This window comes from Pteropus medius, unplaced genomic scaffold (genome assembly GCF_902729225.1).
Source record: "Pteropus medius unplaced genomic scaffold, Ma_sr-lr_union100, whole genome shotgun sequence".
In the NCBI taxonomy this organism is placed as follows: domain Eukaryota; kingdom Metazoa; phylum Chordata; class Mammalia; order Chiroptera; family Pteropodidae; genus Pteropus; species Pteropus medius.
This window is the reverse complement of record NW_024346824.1, coordinates 52,464-70,964: the sequence shown is the minus strand read 5'-3', so window position 1 is coordinate 70,964 and position 18,501 is coordinate 52,464. Positions and strand designations below refer to the sequence as shown.

At 50.7% G+C, this 18,501-nt stretch overlaps 1 protein-coding gene across 3 annotated transcripts; it reads left to right on the top strand.

The window, feature by feature from the left end:
- The first annotated feature begins 4,107 nt into the window (after positions 1-4,107).
- On the top strand, positions 4,108-18,181 carry HEYL (hes related family bHLH transcription factor with YRPW motif like). Of its 3 annotated transcripts, none has more exons than XM_039876627.1 (5): positions 4,108-4,242; positions 10,313-10,379; positions 11,432-11,515; positions 12,734-12,815; positions 15,324-18,181. In XM_039876627.1, exons 1-5 carry the CDS (start codon positions 4,163-4,165, stop codon positions 15,995-15,997), a joined length of 987 nt encoding a protein of 328 aa, XP_039732561.1. In that variant the 5' UTR covers positions 4,108-4,162; the 3' UTR covers positions 15,998-18,181. The 3 variants fall into 3 exon arrangements, with proteins under 3 accessions (XP_039732561.1, XP_039732562.1, XP_039732563.1); XM_039876628.1 differs by having other exon boundaries at positions 4,132-4,242; positions 10,317-10,379; XM_039876629.1 differs by lacking the exon at positions 4,108-4,242 and adding an exon at positions 4,326-4,347 and having other exon boundaries at positions 10,317-10,379.
- Positions 18,182-18,501: the final 320 nt, after the last annotated feature.

The window sequence follows — 18,501 nt, the reverse complement described above, 5'->3', positions numbered from 1 at the left end:
GAGTGGTGCCCAGGTGTTCCAGCCCTCTCTGCCTCAGCACCTCTGCCCAGGAGGTGCCGGGATTCTGCCTGCTGTGACTCTGCTGTTTTCCCAGGGGCCAGGCACCACCTCCTCCATGGGGAAGGAAGAGGCCTTCAGCACCCTGCCTCCCCAGCCCCGCTTCTTATCACTAGTTACTCAGCCAATATTTATCAAACACCTACTATGTGCCAGACACTGCTAGGCACAAAGGAAATGACAATAAGCAAACGCAATGTGGTTCCTGCCTTTATGTGTCAAAGACAGACATAAATGATTGCATAATAATAACTACAAACTACTGCCCAGAGCACCTCTGTGCTAACCATCTTCTCTTCTGGGACCGCCCCAGGTACCTCCACCACCCAGCAGAGGTCCCTGTTTCAGCATATAGCCCACCTGCAACCCAAACATTTGGAGCCCAGGCCATGTCAGTTCAGTAATCTGAATACCAGCCCTGGGAGAAGACAGGGCTGACCTAATGTGGGAGTCAGGGATTGGGGAAACTCACTGGAGCTGAAAACTGCCCTTGAAAAGTCTCTCTACTCTCAGCTCCAGGTCAGGGCGAGTGGAGAAAGTGGGGCAGGTATAGGACCCCTCTCTGCCTCCCTCCCTTTGGACTGAGGCTGGCTACTACGCCTGGGTTCCTCAGGGCTCCCCTCTGCTTACTCCTAAGCTCCTCTCCATCAATGATCAAATCCCCCCTGAGGCCCTGCTGGCCTCTGGAGCTGCCTGTGTGCCCTCTCACACTGACCCACCCCTTCTCCAAGCCTGCTTCTCCCTCCTCCCCCAGACACTTCCCGACTCATGGATCTGCACCCCCTGCTTCTGCCTCCTCCACTCATGCCAAGGCCTCTGCGACCTTGTAATTGCACATCTTCCTCTTGGAGTCCCTGGACTGGTGACCAATTCCTTGTTCTTGGCCCTCTCTGGCCTTGGCCCCTTGTGTTCCATTCTTGCCCAAGTTTCCTCCTTCTCACAGTTTCTCTGGCTGTACCCCAGGCTTCTATGCTGGGTTCTCCTCCTACCTTGCTCTATACTAGCTCCTTGAAATAGCTCATGTACCCCATGGCCCAAAATCTCTGCTCCTGCTTACTCATTGACATTTTATTCTAAATGTGAGAGGAAGCCTATGGATGGTTCTAAGCAGGAAGTGACATGATCTGACCGATATTTTAAAGGACCATGACCAACTACTTGAAACACTCTTCTGCCTCCTGAAACACTCTCTCTTGCTCTCCTCCACCTCCCTGGCTGTTCCTTCCCAGTCTCTTCTGACAGTTCTCTCTTTTCTGTTCATGTCTAAATCTTGGAGTTTCTCTAAACGAGTGATTTCTCCCCCAGGATATGTTTGGTATTATCTAGAGACATTCTGAATTGTCACAACTTAGGTACCACTGGCATTTAGTGGGTAGAGGCCAGGGATGCTGCTAAACATTCTACAATGCACAAAGCAGCTCCATGTGATAAAGAATTTTTCAGCCCAAAATGTCAATAATGCTGAGGTTAAGAAACCCTGAACTCGATTAGCACTGTCTAATGGGAGCTGCATATACAATTAAATTTTTTCTAGTACCCACATTAAAAGTACTAAAAAGAAAACCAGTAAATTTTAATAATATATTTTATTTAATCCAAGATGTATAAAATATTATCATTTCAACTGGTAATCAATATAAAAATATCAGTGCTTTTACTTTATATATACATATATTTTTTAATTCTCATTTAAAATTATTATACACACCAATTTAGACCAGCCACACTTCAGGAGCTTAGTAGCTATTGTATTGATGGCATAGCTTTAGGCTCAGTACTAGATAGTTTAGCTTAATGGTATTTGTTTTTTGTGAATTAAAAACTAATAGCAGATTTTTTAAATTGTGGTAAATTATATAACAAGAAAATTATTATTTCAACCATATTTTTGTGTACAATTCAGTACTAGTAAGTATATTCACAGTGCATGCAATCATTACTACTGCCCATCTTCCCCAACTGAAATTCTGTACCCATTAGACAATAACTTCCCATTTGCCCCTCCACCTTTCAACGTGAGAACATCCAAACCTGTAGAGAATTTTTACAGGAGTTTATTGAGGCCAAATTGATGACAATTGCTGGAAAGCAACATTTCAAATGTTTCAGTACAGCTTAATGTTTAAGAGCTATTCTATATAAGGTAATAAAGCCTAATGGTTTGGCTCTGGAACCAAATTGCCTTGTTGAATTCCAGCCCTTTCATTTACTACCTGCCCATTTTAACTAGAGTTATTCCACTTCTCTGTCCCTTTGTTTCTCATTTGTAAAGTGGGGATGATAATAATATTACTACTTTATAGAGATGTCAAGAATTAAAGGAGTTAATACTTACAAAAGAGTTTCAGATGTTATAATGCTTACCAGATATTAACTAGTCAGACTCCTCTGTCTCCATCCACACTTTCTCGGTAATCCATCTATTCCCATGGCTTTAAGTCCATCCTATTATCTAGTGACTTCCACATTTAAACACGCAGTGCAGAACTCTTTTCTGAGCTCCAGACCACCTAACTGTGCACCCCATTTTGATGACCTGGAGCATTTCATATGAACACACCCCACAACAGAGCCTTTGTCCGTCCCCTGCAAATTCGCTACACTGCCGGTCCTAGCTCTCAATCACACAGGGCAGATATCTGAGAGACATAGTTGATTTCTGCCTTTCTGGGGAATGCACAGTACATGGATTGTGCAACTTCTGTGTTGCTTGAGGTTTCCACTCCAATGGTATGTGCCCACAGAAGTTATGTGAGTGCTGAGGGCATTTGGAAGAAGAATCCATAGGTGTGTCTGGGGTGACCACTGGGGCCTCCTGGGGAAGCAGAGGCTGAAGGTAGTGACTGCTCATGTCAGCTGTGTGTCAGTGTGTTTGTGTACTTGGCCAAGTGGTTGTGTCTGTGGACATGTGTAGAAGAGGGCACGGGAATATTCTTTCCCACAGCCATAATCAAGTGTCCTCAAGCAGGTCTTGCCGTGGGGGTGAAAGTACAGTCATTCTCAGATGACCAATTCCACTCTTCAAATAAAGGGGTGGTTTCTTCTGGGTCCTGGTGGGTGAGTCAAAGGGAAGGACTTCTCTGACCCACCACATCAAGCCCACCTTCCCATCTCCTCCTCTCTGCCCATGAAGTCTCCTTCCAGGATGCTCCCATCTGCTTCCTTCCGAGCCTTAGGGGTTCCTCTGAGGTACTGGCTCATGAGGATAGCAGGTGAATCTCAGAATCTTCTCTGAGTCCCCCTCCCTAAGGAGCCTCACACTGAGTAAACAGTCGGTCTGTTAGAGAAGCTGGAGGGTGCCTTCCTGACCCACTTTTGAGGCCAGTGCCACAGCTTCAGAATGAACCCTCCAGGCACTCGTGGGTTCCCATGATAGCTCCCCTCTGGTGAACTGGGAACTGATTCCCAGAGGCACCCCCTGCTCCACCATCACGCAGTTAAGTCTCCAGAGACCTTGGCCAGAGCCGGTCCTGCTCAGGCGGTGCAGCCACAACTTCAGCTGACCCTTTTGGGAATGACAGCCACTTCTCACAGTTCTGACTACTTCCTCCCCAACACACACACGCATTCCATTTGCTTTGGACCCCTATAAGATAAACTGCTGGGGGATTCTTGTCGAGGATCAGGCCACAGCCACCCCCACCAACCTCACCAAACCGGACGTGTCTGCCGCCCCCAGAACCCCGGGAGGCAGAAGCTGGAGGGGTAGACCTTTGCAGAAGCTGGGGCAGCGCGGAGCGGCGCCTCTACAGACGGACAGCGCCCCAGGAGAACTAGGGACAGACTGGGACCCCTGGCTTCCCTGGAGGGGAGGGGGTGGCTACAAGGGCACCTGCCCAAGGCCACCCAGCACGAGGCGGCCGAGCTGGACCTCCCAGCCGTCGGTGGGGGCGGTGACCGCCCGGGGCCTTCCCACGCCTCGGCCGGCGCGTCAACGCGGGGGCGAGGGGGCGCCGGGCCGCCCGGGGCTGCGGCTCAGGAAAGGGCCCTGGGAAAGGGCGGTGGCGGCGCCCCCGGGGCGGGGCCGGGGCGGGGCCAGGGCGGGGCCGACTTCCTAGCTAGGAGGCAGCACAGCCCGGCGGAGACCTGGAAGCCTGCGCTCACCATGAAGCGGCCCAGGGAGCCGAGCGGCTCCGAGGGCGAGTCCGACGGACCCATCGACGTGGGCCGCGAGGGCGAGCTTAGGTACGGGCCGAGGTTGGGGACTGGGCGCGCCGACGGGCTCAGCGAGCGTGAGGACTCGTCCTCGATGCGGTCTCGGGAGATGCGGGTGTGGGCGACGGCCCTCAGGTGTGTGTGTTGGGGAGGGGGAGCTGGGCGTGTGCAGCGTGTGCCGTTACACGCACGGGTGCCTGGGGTCCTGTGCGCCCTTGGCCATTTAGGGCTCGGGATGGAGGTAGCTAGCGTTCAGCTCGCGGGTCTGATGTCCAGTTGTGATTTTCTGTTTAGGTGCCCTGATGAGACTATTGGCAAGGAATTTTTCCTGAAGCTCTTAGGAAAAACCCTTAGAGACTGTTGGCACCACACCCCCTGTCTGGAATTCGCTGACTATGCAGAATAACCATACTTTCCCAATTTGACTCGAACTTGAGTGCACTTTTCATATAGTACACAGAGAGCTTCCAGGGGAAGAAAGTCTCCCCTGCCTTGAACAAACTGGACTTTGGAATTAAAGTTTCCGTATTGAAGAAAATAATAGCTGACTTGCCCGTGGTTAGTACAAGGGCCTAGACTCCAATTCCAGTGCTCTTTCTACTGCACCAATGTCTTTCCCTCTCAGGACATATTCCGATCTGCTTCAAACCTGTAGAACAAACTGCACATCTATAGTTTGGCTGCTTCCCGGTTCTGAGAACAACCTAATTCTTCAGGTTCCACATCTGTAATATGGGTATAAATAATAGAACCGACCAAATGGGAATATTGGGAAAATCAAATGAGATAGCCTAAGCCAAGGGCTTAGCACTGGGCCTAGCGCATAGCAAATGTTTAATTAATGTCAGATACTAAACACATGATACGCAGAACCCTGGAAGAGCTGCAGGGGCTGACTGGCAGTATACAGGCCTGGGTCCCAACTCCAAATCTGCTACCAACTCACCACGTGACCTTGAGCTATTGCTTTCCCTTTGTGAGCCTGTTTCCTCAGCAGTAAACTAAAGGAGGACTGGGAATGGGAAAGAGAGGGCTCCCTGAACTCTCCTGACTCATCCGAACTTGACTCCCTGGGATAGAATTGGAAGGGATATTCAGTTCACTCTTAGGGACATTTTTGAGGACATTTCATAATTTCAGTGATCTCCATTTTTCTGAGACCAGGGGATCAATCACAAATCCTAGGAAAATGCCACCAGCTTTTAATTATTTATAGCTTATAATAGGAGGTAAGGCAATAGGTATTCCCCTTGCATCCTGTACATTAGGTTCGGGGGTATACAGTACAATTTCCTATGCAGCTTAGTAGCCTTTATAATTGTTTAGCAGAAACTGCACTTCAGAGAAGAAATTCTCTGAGTCTGTGCCTGCTAGGAGCAGAGGAAGGGCCTAACACCGCATTGTGGTCCTGGAGGAGGGTCTCAAATTCAATGTCATTGGGTCTTCATGACTCAGAGGCACGGAATTGATGCCAGAGAGCTAGGCTGATCAAAACTGGCTTTGGTCTTTCAATAATTTCCAGCCTGGCCAATGACCTACCGGGTCACACAAAGATCACAGACAGCATGGAAGATGGAAGGAGAGACAGACTGTGGGTCGTGAAGACACCCAAGCAGGGAGAGGTCACTTACAACTAGAGGTGACAGGGTGGACTTCTTGAAGGTGGTGGCATTTGGGCTGTAGCCTGAAGGATTAGTGATCTGTTTTTTTTTTTTCATATATAGCATTTTGTCTTTTCAGCCAGAGCCCATTTTTAGAGACTGTCTCAATCCTTAGAGGAGCAGATCCCATCAGAGGAGAGAAAGCAGTGGGCCATCTGGCAGAGCTGACTTATAGACCTCTCTTTGTAGCACTCTCCAAAGGGCCCTCCCCTCCAGCAGACATCAATACTTCGATTCAGGGAGCCTGAACGATGCCTGCTGTGGCCCAGACCCTGGGCTGGGCGTGGGGGGCCCAGATGTATCCTGCTTCAGCCTCTGCCCTCAGGGAACTCTCAGAGAAGAAGAGCTTAATGTACAAAGACAGCCAGATAAACAGTGGCAAGGGCCACGGGACTAGGGCAGCCAGCCTCCTTGGGGTCAGAGGCAGGGCGCAAAGCCCCCACACTCAGATCCGTGAGAGTAAAGAGCATAGTGTGTTCCATGTCACTGTGGGCATCTGCCCGGTGGTGATATCCTGCCCCATCCGTGGGAATTGCCCATAGAACTCCTATCTGAACCCAGCCCCCTGACATGCTGGGGCCCAACTGAGAATATAGCCTCTCCTCTTCCCCTCTGCAAACATTTAATGAGCAGCTTCCACATGTGAGGCACTGGGTCAGGGTCTGTGGGTTGTTCCTATATGATTTAAGGCACATGGTGGCCTTTGAAGTCAGATGGACCTGAGTTTGACTCTTACCACCATTAACTTGGGCATTTTCGAATCTCAGTTTTCTTCCTTACAAAATGGAGAAGCTAATTCCTACCTCACAGGGTAAGCCTTCAATGAAATAATGAACCTAAACTGTATAGCTCCCTGCTTTGGCACAAGGTAACTTCCAATTAATGCTGTTCTCTAAGGGGTCACCATTCAGTTGGAGGGCACGTGTTCACGAGGCATCATAGTCTAATGAAAAGACTGGAAGCCTGAAAACTGGACTTACTGGGCATGATTCTTAACTCTTTGTGTCTCTGTTGCTACATTTATCAAATGATTGTTTTTCCTAAATGTGAAATGGCCCCCATAATACTTAATTCACAAGGCTATTATGCAATAAACGAGACAAGTTAATATGGATGTTCTGTCTAGAACAAAAAGTACTGGCTATGTGATACACAAGATGGGACGATGAATATTTGGGGTACGCTGGGAAGAACACTGGATTAAACGCCAGTAGACTTGGCTCTAGTTCTGGAATTTCCTCTAATTTGCTGTGTGGCCTGGAACAGATCCCTTTCCTTCTCTGAGTTTCCTCATTTTACTAGTGGTCTCAGTGATCTCTGAGATTCCTTCACTGGGGACTTTGGTTGATGTAAAATGAGTAGGATTATCTACAAGGGCTCCAAAGGGGCCTTCCCAAGGGGAATCTGAAGATAAGTGCTGAGGGTGGTCAGGACTGGTAGTCAGACCACCTAGAAAACTGACTCCACCTCAAGAGACCATCCCAGAATACTGGCTAGGGACCACTCGAGGCCTATGGAGCAGATCTTGGTGGTCAACATATCTTCTCTGGGTCCCTGAAAATCTGCCTTATTTTCAGACTCTTGGCCAAGATGTCCTCATACCTCCTCCCAATATTAGGGCCAGATCACGGCCTGGAAGTGAGCTCAGGCTGAGCTCTTGGGAGCTTTAAGGATAAGGGGACTGACTGGAGGGCTATTCAAACAGACAGGAAATAGGAATTAAGAGGGAAAACAATGCTGGATTTGGAGCCAGAAGACATGGATTCCTATGTTGGCTTCTCTCCTTAGCAGCTGCATAAGCTGGGCAACCTGCCTTAGCTCCGCAAGCCTCAGCATCCTCATCTGTAAAATGGGGTTTTTGTTACGCTCACAGGTGGGAAATGTACATAGCGATGCCAAGAAAATGGTGAAGTGAGGTTTGCCTGTGAGATAGGGAGTGGGGTGGGGGTGAGGGGATAATACTGCAAAGAATGAGGGACTAGGAAGCTGGAAAAAGGAATGGCAGAGCCTCCTGCCCTGAAAGGGGTTCATCAGCCTCCAACAGATGGTCCCTGAGGAAGGATCAGGCTGAAAGGCAGTGACGTGCACAGTGATAACCCAATACCCCTAGAGACGCTTTATCCAGCCTGGGGGGACAAAGGCTGGGTTTCTTAGTATACCTTGGCTCTTAGGGCTTGTCCCGAGTGAAGCTCTGTAAACAAGCTGCCCTACAGATCACAGGATCTGGCCATCTGATCCCTGGACCTAGCTTGCTGGTCCATCTCTCCCAGGAGCTTTCGCTTACCAGCCCTTCTTGTCCAGATGTTTGGATGTAGATATCCTCTTCCAGATGTGGCTGGACAAAGCCAGGAGCTTAGCAGCAGAATCTGACAAATGTTCATCTGGTCTCTCCTGCAATCTTTTCTCTTTGAGCAGTTGATGAAAATGATCCAAACTCTGATACCAAACGGGTAGTCACGGGGGCTAGGACCCTCCTGTCCCCATCCCGCAAAGCCGTAGGACATAGATTTTATGGTGCCACTTCTCTGTTCCCAGTAATGCCAAAGATGAGGGCAGGAAGAGGGAGCTCAACCATAAGCTCTGCCACATTCCAAGCACTTGCTGAGTGCAGGGGCTACAACACCAAAATGAGACAGACATGGTTCGTGGCCTCATGGAGCTTACAGACTTGTTGGAGAGAGATAGTCATTAATCAAATAATCGTGTAACTATAAAACAACAAATGTGTATAACTGATGTGAATGCAGGATGCTGGGAGAGTATAGAGTAAGGGATACCTAATGGAAAGGGGGATGTCAGAAAAAACTCCCCCAGGAAGGTGACATTTGAGTTGAGACCTGAAAGGTGGTATAAGTTATTAGGCAAAGGAGCTGGGGCTTGGAGGTGGGAAGATGGGATGGACCAGAGAATTCTAGGCTAGGGGAACAGTATGTGCAACCACAGGAACAAGTTAGTACAATCATAGGCTGGAGCACATAGCGTAAAAGGGAGTTGAGTCTGGGAGGTGACAGGGGCCAGCTGGACCAGCTGAAAGATAGTGGCCTTGATCCTAAAATCATTGGGAAGCCCCTAAAGAGTTTTAAGAGAGTGATGAGATCAGATTTGCATTTAAATGACCACTCTGCCTGCTTGTAGAGAATGACAGGGGCGCAAAGGAACCCCAACAATAGACTCTTGCAGTTGTCCAGAAGAAAGGTGATAGAGGCTTGGTCCTGAGAGCAGCAGTGGAGATGAGGACAGATGTGGGATGTATTTTAGACATGGAACAAGTAGATTTGACAGGGTGGGGTGAAGACTGAATCAGAATCAGAAATGGTGGCCAGGTGTCCATCTTGCAGAACTGGGAGCTGGGTTGGCGTTCCTGAGATGGGAACCCAGGGGGAAGAGGAGAAGCTTGAGGTGGAGGCAAGCTCATGGGCTTCTAAGATGTGTGGCATTTTCCATTTGAAATGGCAGTGGAGTCCCTTTGTCTAAGGTTATCTGTTGATATGGTGCCTCCCCATGGGAGCTGCTCATCTGGAAGGTGGGGCCTAGCTGTCCTATCCAGTCCAACCTGGGCCTGAATGGGACCTCCCCGGTATTGGCCAAATGAATGATCCTCGGTGCAACCTATCGAATTCCCTCCATTCCGAAAGGGCTTCTGAAGCAGGAAACCTTTAAGAGGGCGAGCAGTTGGGCCGGGGAGGATTTGGGTCAGTCTGGGCAGGAAAAGCCCTCGAGAGCTGAGCCTCTTCCCTGTGATGGGAGCTTCTGGGCTGCGAGCAAACATCCATCTTTTAGCCAGGCTTGCGAAGGGAAGGCCGTAGTGAGGCGGGATGGGGGCCTTCTGGGGGAAGCCAGGGCAGTGTCCCGAGAGTCAGAGAGGGGCCTGTGACCCAGATGCCGCTCCCCCTTACCCCCAGCCGTGCTGCGTGGGAGGCGGCGGCAGCTGCAGCCCCAGCGGAGGGCGGGCGGCCGGCGCGCCGGGCCCGTGGGAAGCGGCAGCATCTGCTCTTTCCACGCTCGTTCCCAGCGGCTCCCTCTGAAACCCAACCCGCCGGCCCAGCCCCGCCGCCGCTGGCCCGTGCCCTCGCCCGCCCCGCCTGGGGATCGTTTTGCAGGAGCCAGAGTAGCCGGCTGCGGTTCCCAACACCCGCCCTCTGGCCGCAGTGAAGAGGAGAGTGGGGCAGGGGCAAGAGCCAAGGCCACCCACCCCCCACCCCAGGGGCCCCAGCCGCCCCTGGGGCAGGAAACCAAGTGCAAGGGAGGACTTGGCTCAGGGAGAAATGGGCTCCTGGGAGAAGGGGAGAGAATGTCCCCTCCCACGCCTGCCCTGCACCTCCTCCCTGCTTGGGAGACCACAGCCGCCCAGGAGAGGGCTGTGCCCGCCTACGAGGTCACCCCGGGCCAGGGAGATGATCCCCCATCTCTGAAGAATTTGCTTTTCTCTTCCTCTCCAGCCAGATGGCCAGGCCGCTGTCTACCCCCAGCCCTTCACAGATGCAAGCCAGGAAGAAACGCAGAGGGGTGAGTGTCTCAGCAGAGTTGCCCAACAGAGGTTTACCCTGGGGCCCCAAGGGCCTGGCCTGGAGAACCCTGGTCAGAAACATCACCTCACGCTAGACTGCCTGGGTTCAAGTCCTGGCTCTGCCAGTAGCTAGTGGGGGTGACTCTGAGCAAGACACTTAACCTCGTTTCTTCAACTGTGTGACTGAAATAATGATAGTATGTACCTCAAAATGTTGTTTTGAAGATTAAGTGAATTAATGTGATACACTTAGAACAATACCTAACACACAGTTAGCCATTATTATTTATTCCAGCCTTTCTCCTCTTCTAACAGAGCCCAGAACTTTCATTTTCTATGTGCAGAGGGGTGAGGGAGGGGGACAGAAAAAGGAAGAGCCCCTGCTTGTTGTTTGCTATCTCATCCCAGCCCCGCTTTCCCCCCAAGATGCAGCTGTGCTTCTGCCCTGGGAGCTCAGAGACCTGGGATCTGACGGAGACAAGCGCTGCCACTCACTAACCATAAAACCTTAGGCAAACCACTTCTGTCCAGCCCTCGTTTTCTTTACTGATGAAATGGGGGTCATGATTTCTGCACTGCTAGCAGCATTCTGCTACCAGTACTGTGAGGTGAGAACGAGATGATATGAATGAAAGGCCTTGGCAGCTGGCAAGGGCAATGCCTTTGACTCCTCAGGCCTCATGACCCAGCACCCGAAGGAGTACCAATGGCCCAGCGGGGGCCTCCGGGGCCTGCTCCAGTGCTATGGCAGGTGTCCCTGTTCTGATTGGTTGGTGCCCTGCTGTACCAATAGTTAAACATTTTGAAGATTCTCCCCGCTACAGACCCAGACAAGAGATCCGAATTCTTCTCCCAGTTTTGCACATCCTTGCTGTGTGACCTTAAACAAATCACTGCCCCTCTCTGAGCCTCGGTTTCCTCCTCCATAAAGTAAGAATAGATTTATCTTCCTCACAAAAATATTGTGAGAGAAGTATGAGTCAATGTCCATCAAGGCACGTTGGAAATTCATGAAGTGCCTTTTGTGTAACTTCTCGTCATCGTTTTTTAGATCATAGAGAAACGGCGCCGAGACCGCATCAACAGCAGCCTTTCTGAATTGCGGCGCTTGGTCCCCACTGCCTTTGAGAAGCAGGTATGTGACATTGCTGATTGTGCTAGAGGAAAGGCTGTTTGGATGGCAGATAAGGCTCATGTCTCATGGCATCTCTTATTGACTGGTAGCAGCTGCCCAAAGTGCCATGATGGCATTTACTGTTATCTGTCAGCAGCCCCCTAGGGATAAGGAGAATGGAAATTTATACTTCCTGAGGTGTCTCAGGTGTTATGGCTTTATGTCCATCATCCCGTTGAATTGAACCCTCAAAATGACCCTGAAGGATAGAGATGATTATGCCCATTGCACAGGTAAGGAAACTGAAGCACGGAGAGGTGAAGTAACTTATACTGGGTCACACAACTAATAAATAAAGCGCCTTATTCCTCTGCACAGCTCACATTTTCAGAGCTATTTGAAAGTGGAACAGGCTGCTCAGGGAGTGAGCACTCTGCCATTGATCATGTTGGGGCAGAGGGACAACAGCGAGAAGTCAGACAGTTGAATCAATCAGACAGCCTCGAGGATTCTCACCCTCTGTTCCAAGGCATGGTCATAAGTCATGTGACTTCCCTTATGCTGGTGAAAACGAGTCAGTCATTCCACAGACTCACTAAAGCCTTCATAAAACCAGCCATGAATTAGACTTGCTACCTGTCCTCAAGGGCCTCATGTGGAGTCTGACCCTCAGGTTTCACCTGGGAGACCGGGTGATGCTGGAGGCTTAGAAAGCATTTCCCAAGAGAATAGAGGAAGGGGAAGTGCTTTGGGGGTGAGATGAGCTAGACTTGGAGAGTGGTGAATGTGAAGCTGGATCCTCAGTAGAGCGGGTCTAAGAGGCGGGTGGGTATGCAGGAGTGGCATTCTGGTGATGGTGAATGAAGCCACAGAGATAACAAGACCCTCTGGGGGTGTGCAGAGCGTGAAAGTGAGCCAACACCCACTGGGGACACCATCGTTTTAAGGGACAAGCAGAATAAGAGGCAAGGTGAAAGGAGAACCGAGAAAAAGTGGTGTCATGGAAGTCAAGGGAGCAGGGGTTTCAGGAAAGATGGTCAGCAGTGCAGTGGACAAGTGGACCAACAGGAGACCTGAAGAGAATTTATTGGATTCGGAGACCTTGGCCGAAGCAGAAGCCCAGTGGGGCTGGAGGAAGATGAGAAAATTGAGACAGTGAGTGCTAATGGCACTGTGCAGGGGAGGTGAGTGACACAGTTCAGCTGGGGGACTTCACCCTTCTGTCTCCCATACACACAGGGCTCCTCCAAGCTGGAGAAAGCTGAGGTCCTGCAGATGACGGTAGATCACTTGAAAATGCTCCACGCCACTGGTGGGACAGGTACTGATGCTCTGTTCTCCTGGGAATCATTCATGCAGCCAGCATTTCAGGGCTCGGCCCTGGGGATACACTGGTGAGCAAAGTAGAAGTGGTCCCTGCCCTCACGGAGCTCACAGTCTATAGAGAGACTGAAGCAAATGCAGGTGGAACATTTGTAAAGTTTGTCTGTCTTCTTTTTTCAGCATCCTCTTCTCCACCCTCAGTGTCTCCATTTGTTCCAACCCTTTCCTCAACTCTACTCCTTCCAGCCTAGACCTCGGAGGAGGTTTTCTCCAACAGACTATTACTACTGACCTTACCCGCCAGGACCTCGTTAAGCATTAGCCTGAATGAGCTCATTCTCACTGGGATCCTGGTGGAACGAGCCTGCCTGAGGTTTTTAGGCACAGATGGTTCACTGGCATGCCTATCCACTGGTCTAGCCTTCTGGGCTATAGTGTCATTGGCAGTACTGGGCTGATATGTCATGCCCACAGCTGAAGATCGGTAGTGGGATTGTAGTAAAATACAAATGTAACTCCTTCTGTTATTTGGAGCTAGTCTATTACGATAGACTCATGCAACTGTGGCTTGAACTCTGAACAAATAGAAATTTTGTCTACATGAAGCCTCTCTGTGTATTTTGGCAATTTTGCAGTAGGGAAAACCTTGAAAGCTCCAGAGACTCGGCCACAAAAACCTAAGTCTTAAAACCTTAACCTGCTCCCTTTGGAGAGGACAGTCACATTTTATGTGGCCCAACCTGGTGTTCCTCAGTGTGCAGCACTGTCATCCGTGAGCGGGCAGAGTTGTGGGTCACACCCCAGAGATTCTGAGGCAGTGGGTGTGGATTGGAGATTAGGAATTTGCAAGATTAGCAAACTCCCCTGATGACTCTGATGCAGGTGGTCGCTCTGAGAACTTCTGCCAGAGGAACGCACGGTCAATGGTGCAAACTTCTGTCTCTAAACAAACAGTGGGGGAGATATTTCAAACTACATTTGCGGTCATCCAATTAAAAGGAAAGTCGTGACAAATATCTGGGCAGCATTTGTACTTTCAAAATGCTTTGACTAATGTTATCGCATTTGGTTTTCTCAAGAACCTCGTGAACGGGGCTGCTGTCTTCCCTATCTTCTGGCTAAGGGTTAATGAGAAAACACAATTGTGGTTGAGAGCACTGGCTTTGGCCTTGAATCCTGACTCTACTACAATTCATGACTAATACAAAGAAGAAACTCTGTGATCAAGATGTCATTTAAGTAGACCGTTGCCGGATGTGCAAGGGCTGTGCACAAATGATTTAACTTCTCTATGCCTCAGTTTCCTCATCTCTAAAATAGGAATAATGAAAGGATTTTATGAAAATTAATACAATACAATGAATACAATTAAGACAATATTGTTTTCATAGAATTGTCTCAATAAAATTAAGACAATACAAATTAAGTGCTTAGTAAGAAGTCAACAAATGTTAGTTAAAAAAGAACGGTGAGCACAGAATGTGAAGGGTTTTACTTGAAGTCAGCACAGCTTAGTTTACTACAGAGCCAATATACTTGCTGCCAAGGAGGCCTGACTCCAAACGTCATCTCCTGTCCAGCTGTCCCTCTGTGGAGGCCTCAGCCATGAACCAGATGTTTGCTGCCATAGTCATGAGGCCAGTGCTCACCCAGGCTGTTCTGTCTCTGCCCAGAAGGTGGTCGAGAGAAGGGCAGGTATAAGGAGGCAGTGAGAATGATCAGGTGGGTAGTCCACCTGATCATTCCTCGCTGACATCAGCTAAAGAGAGGGTCCCCAGCCCGATGGCAGCAGCTGAGGACCAAAGAGGGGTCCTGCTTTCCAGACTGCCCTTTGGGCTGGAGGACAAACTGTAATTCCTATAGGGGCCAAGCCAGTAATATAAATGATAGCTAATTTTTAATTTTCTGAGCATTTCTGTGTGCTATTTTATTTCACCTTCACGATTCTCTGTAGCAGGTACTGTTATATGTCCATTTTATAGCTAAAGAAATTGAAGCAAAGAGAGATTAAGAGACTTGTCCACCATCAGGCAGCTAGTGAAATGGCAGAACTGGGATTTGGACCCAGCTCTGCTGGCCTCCAAGGACCTCAGGCTTCACTGCTCTACTATGCTGCCTTCTTCAAGGGGTCCCCCAGCCTCTGCCCGTGTCAGCAGGCAGGACTGTTCTCCACCTCCATGTGCACAGCCCTTGCACATCCGGCAACTGTCTACTTAAATGACATCTCGATCACAGAGTTTCTTCTTTGTATTAGTCATGAATTGTGCTGAAAACAATACTTTACATTTCATAATGCTTCGTGATTTAGTGAACTCGTTTGATCCTCATAACCCACCCCCTCTACCCCAGTAGGATGATGATTCTCACTTTACAGGGAGGTGAGGGGACATGCCCAAGGGCACACAGGGAGTGAGTGGGGGAGGCAGGTCCAGAACTCAGAGAGACTGCTTCCAGGCTCGGTAGGTGTGCCCTGCCAGGCATGCCCTCATCATGCCTCTCTTTGCAGGATTCTTCGATGCCCGAGCCCTGGCAGTTGACTTCCGGAGCATTGGTTTCCGGGAGTGCCTCACTGAAGTCATCAGGTACCTGGGAGTCCTGGAAGGGCCCAGCAGCCGTGCGGACCCCGTCCGGATTCGCCTTCTCTCCCACCTCAACAGCTATGCAGCCGAGATGGAGCCTTCACCCACGCCCACTGGGCACTTGGCCTTTCCTGCCTGGCCCTGGTCCTTCTTCCATAGCTGTCCGGGGCTGTCAGTCCCAAGCAGCCAGCTCGCCATCCTAGGAAGAGTGCCCGGCCCCGTCCTCCCCAGCGCCTCCTCGCTTACGTACCCCATCCCAGCCCTCCGAGCCACTCCTGTGCGCAGAGCCGCTGGCACTGTCCTGCCAGCCCGGAGGAATTTGCTGCCCAGTCGAGGGGTGCCTTCTACCCGGAGCGCCCGCCCTCTGGAGAGGCCAGCTGTCCCCCTGCCCATGGCCTCCAGCAGCAGGGCTGCCAGGAGCAGCCACATGGCACCCCTCCTGCGGTCTTCTTCCTCCACACCCCCTGGAGTTACAGGGTCCCCTGCTTATGCAACTGTTCCTGCCCCCAGGCCCTCTTCCCCGGGGCCAGCTGGGAGGCCCACAGGAGCTGTGCTCTGCCACTCCTGGGTCTCCGAAATCACAGAAGTCGGGGCGTTCTGAGCTGGCTTTCCCCCCAGGAGTGAGGAGAGTTCCTTTTGCTGGAGCTCTTAAAGTGGTGCTGCCTTTTCTGTCCTGCCTCCTGGACTGGCTCATGCATGAAGGTGTCTTCTCCTGACAGAGGCCCCCTCCTCCTTTGGCCCATCTCCCCTCCTCACTGCTCATCCAAGCTTGTCCACCCAGATCTCCTGGTGCTGTTTTGATCTCAGAAGCTGGTCTAGCTTCTTACCTGGACAGATGAGTCCCAGGAGACCCCAAAGCGCCGTGCCCAGACCCCTTTCCTACTCTAGTATGCATGGGGCAGCTGGCATGAATCTCAGCTCTGGGAACAAAGATCTGACCTAAAAGGTACAGTAGCCTGAGGCTAGCTGCTTCCTTAGAGAGATCAAACCCCAACCAGGAACAATGACTGACTAGGTGCAGCCTTCCAAAGCCCAAGGGAACAGAACATGGTGTCTGCCTCACTTCCTGAGACAGTAATAGAGCAGGGGCCACAGAGAGGTCTCCTGAGAACCCTGTCTGCCCCTGCCCACCTGTCTTCGGCCCACCACATCGCAGTGAACCACAGGATGGCCCTGTGTCTACCACGGCCAGAGCCTGGGGGTCGGAGGCCCAGCTGGGCCTGCTCCTGCCCTCTTTCCAGCTTCAGACACCCACCCTCCAGCTGACCAACAGTTCCCTGCACACAGCTGGGAGGTTTCCTGGCAGCAGTTAGGCTCCATGACAGGATATCCTTACCCCCAGGCCTGGGACAGCGCTCACAGACAGAAGCCAGGATCCAGCAGAAAGCCCAGTTCTTTGCCTCTCGCACCATCACCATCCTCTAGGCATGTGGTCCCTATTGGTTGCACAGTGTGGAGAGCTATATTCCCACGTGATGGCGCCCAGAGAGGAATCCTCTTGGGATTCAGCACCAGACACTTGTACTGCCTGGTTTGCATCCGGCTCATGGAGCCCAGACTGCTAGGACAGCCAAGGGCTGTCAGGCTGGACAAAAATAACTGCAAGGAGGGGCAAGAGGAAGGACTGTCAGGCGGCTTGGCCCTGCAAGGTCACATAGTGGGTCGAGGGCCTGAGATCCTGTTCACCCAAGATTCCATGCAGCTGGCTTTGCTCAGAGGCCATTTCATTACCCATCTCCAACTCAGGCCACTTTTCCTCTAACAGAGGGAACGAATATCCCAGCTGCCATTCCGGGTGGAAGATCAGAGGCCGAACAAGACTGGAGCAGACCAAGGACTGACATTCAGCGGGACCGGTGTTGCCAGACCCGCTGTAAAATGTAGAAACACTCCTGTGCTCATTGGCAAACACCTGCTTCCCCTGAGTGCCCCCTTCCACCAAGCGGCTTTGCCCCCAGGACCTCATTATGCCTGGCCGACCTAAGGCCATGGAGTCCTCCAGCTGGCAGTTCGTTCTCTGGTGCTTATTCCGCACTCGTTATGAAATATTTTTTGAAGGTCACTCCTGGGAAGATTCTCCCATCTCCACCCTTTGGTGGAACTACCTTCCCTAGAAGCTGAATTGAGGAGACTCCATGGGCTCAAAAGTAGAGTTTGTAAAAACCCTGGGGAAAAAGGGCCCTTTCAGAGAAGTGGGTCAAAGGGCAAAGATCATTTAAATGACCCAGAAAGCTCTTTTGAAAAGGCACATTCCTCAGGAGGCATAAAGAGCTAAGTAAGTCTTTCACTTCGCAGTGTTAGTTCCATCAGATTGCTGCCCTCCTGGGCCCATCCGTGTTGTGCAGCAGTGAGGAGAGAGGGAGTCACTGGCCTGGGGTGCTCCCTCCCCCTCTTCCTCTTCTCCCTCCCTATCTCAGGTGGTGGCTCACTGCTCCCAAGGATATCAGGTCAGTGCTGCAGTCCTGGCAACTTCCTAGCTTGAGAATCCAGCACTTACGCTCTGGTGCTGTGGGAAGCCTGGTTCCATGTTTCCAGCACCCAATTCCGAAAGAATCTGTTCACATCATTGAATGAGGTGGGATAGCCCAGAACTTTCAGCATCTTAGTTGATCTCAGGTTTATTCTCCTGAGAGATTGTGAGGGGAAAGGTGACTGGACGTGTTTGTTTCCGTGGTTGAGGATTTGTATCTTTTGTTTATATTTCTGAGCCTCACTGATACCTTCGACTCCTACCCCATTGCTGGGGTTGTTGCAGACATCAAATAAAGTTTAGTTCTTCTGGAAACTTCTGAGTGATTCTACTTAAATATCTGGAGTCCGTCCACTTCTCCCTGGACCCACAGCCATCCCCCTGGTCTGGCCACAGTCACCTAACCCCCAGATCAATGCCCTCTATAGGTCACCTTCCTCCTCTCTTGCTTTGTCAATCGGTTCTCAACAGCAACCAGAAAGAGCTTTAAACATGCGAAGTGTATCATATAATCTCTGGTTTAAAAGCTTTACTCTTTTACTCTATTATTCCAAAGATGAAATCCAAGCTTTTCCTCTTCTGGTTTCAACCTCGCTTCCAGCCTCATTTCTTGCCAATCCCAAACTTGCTCCCTG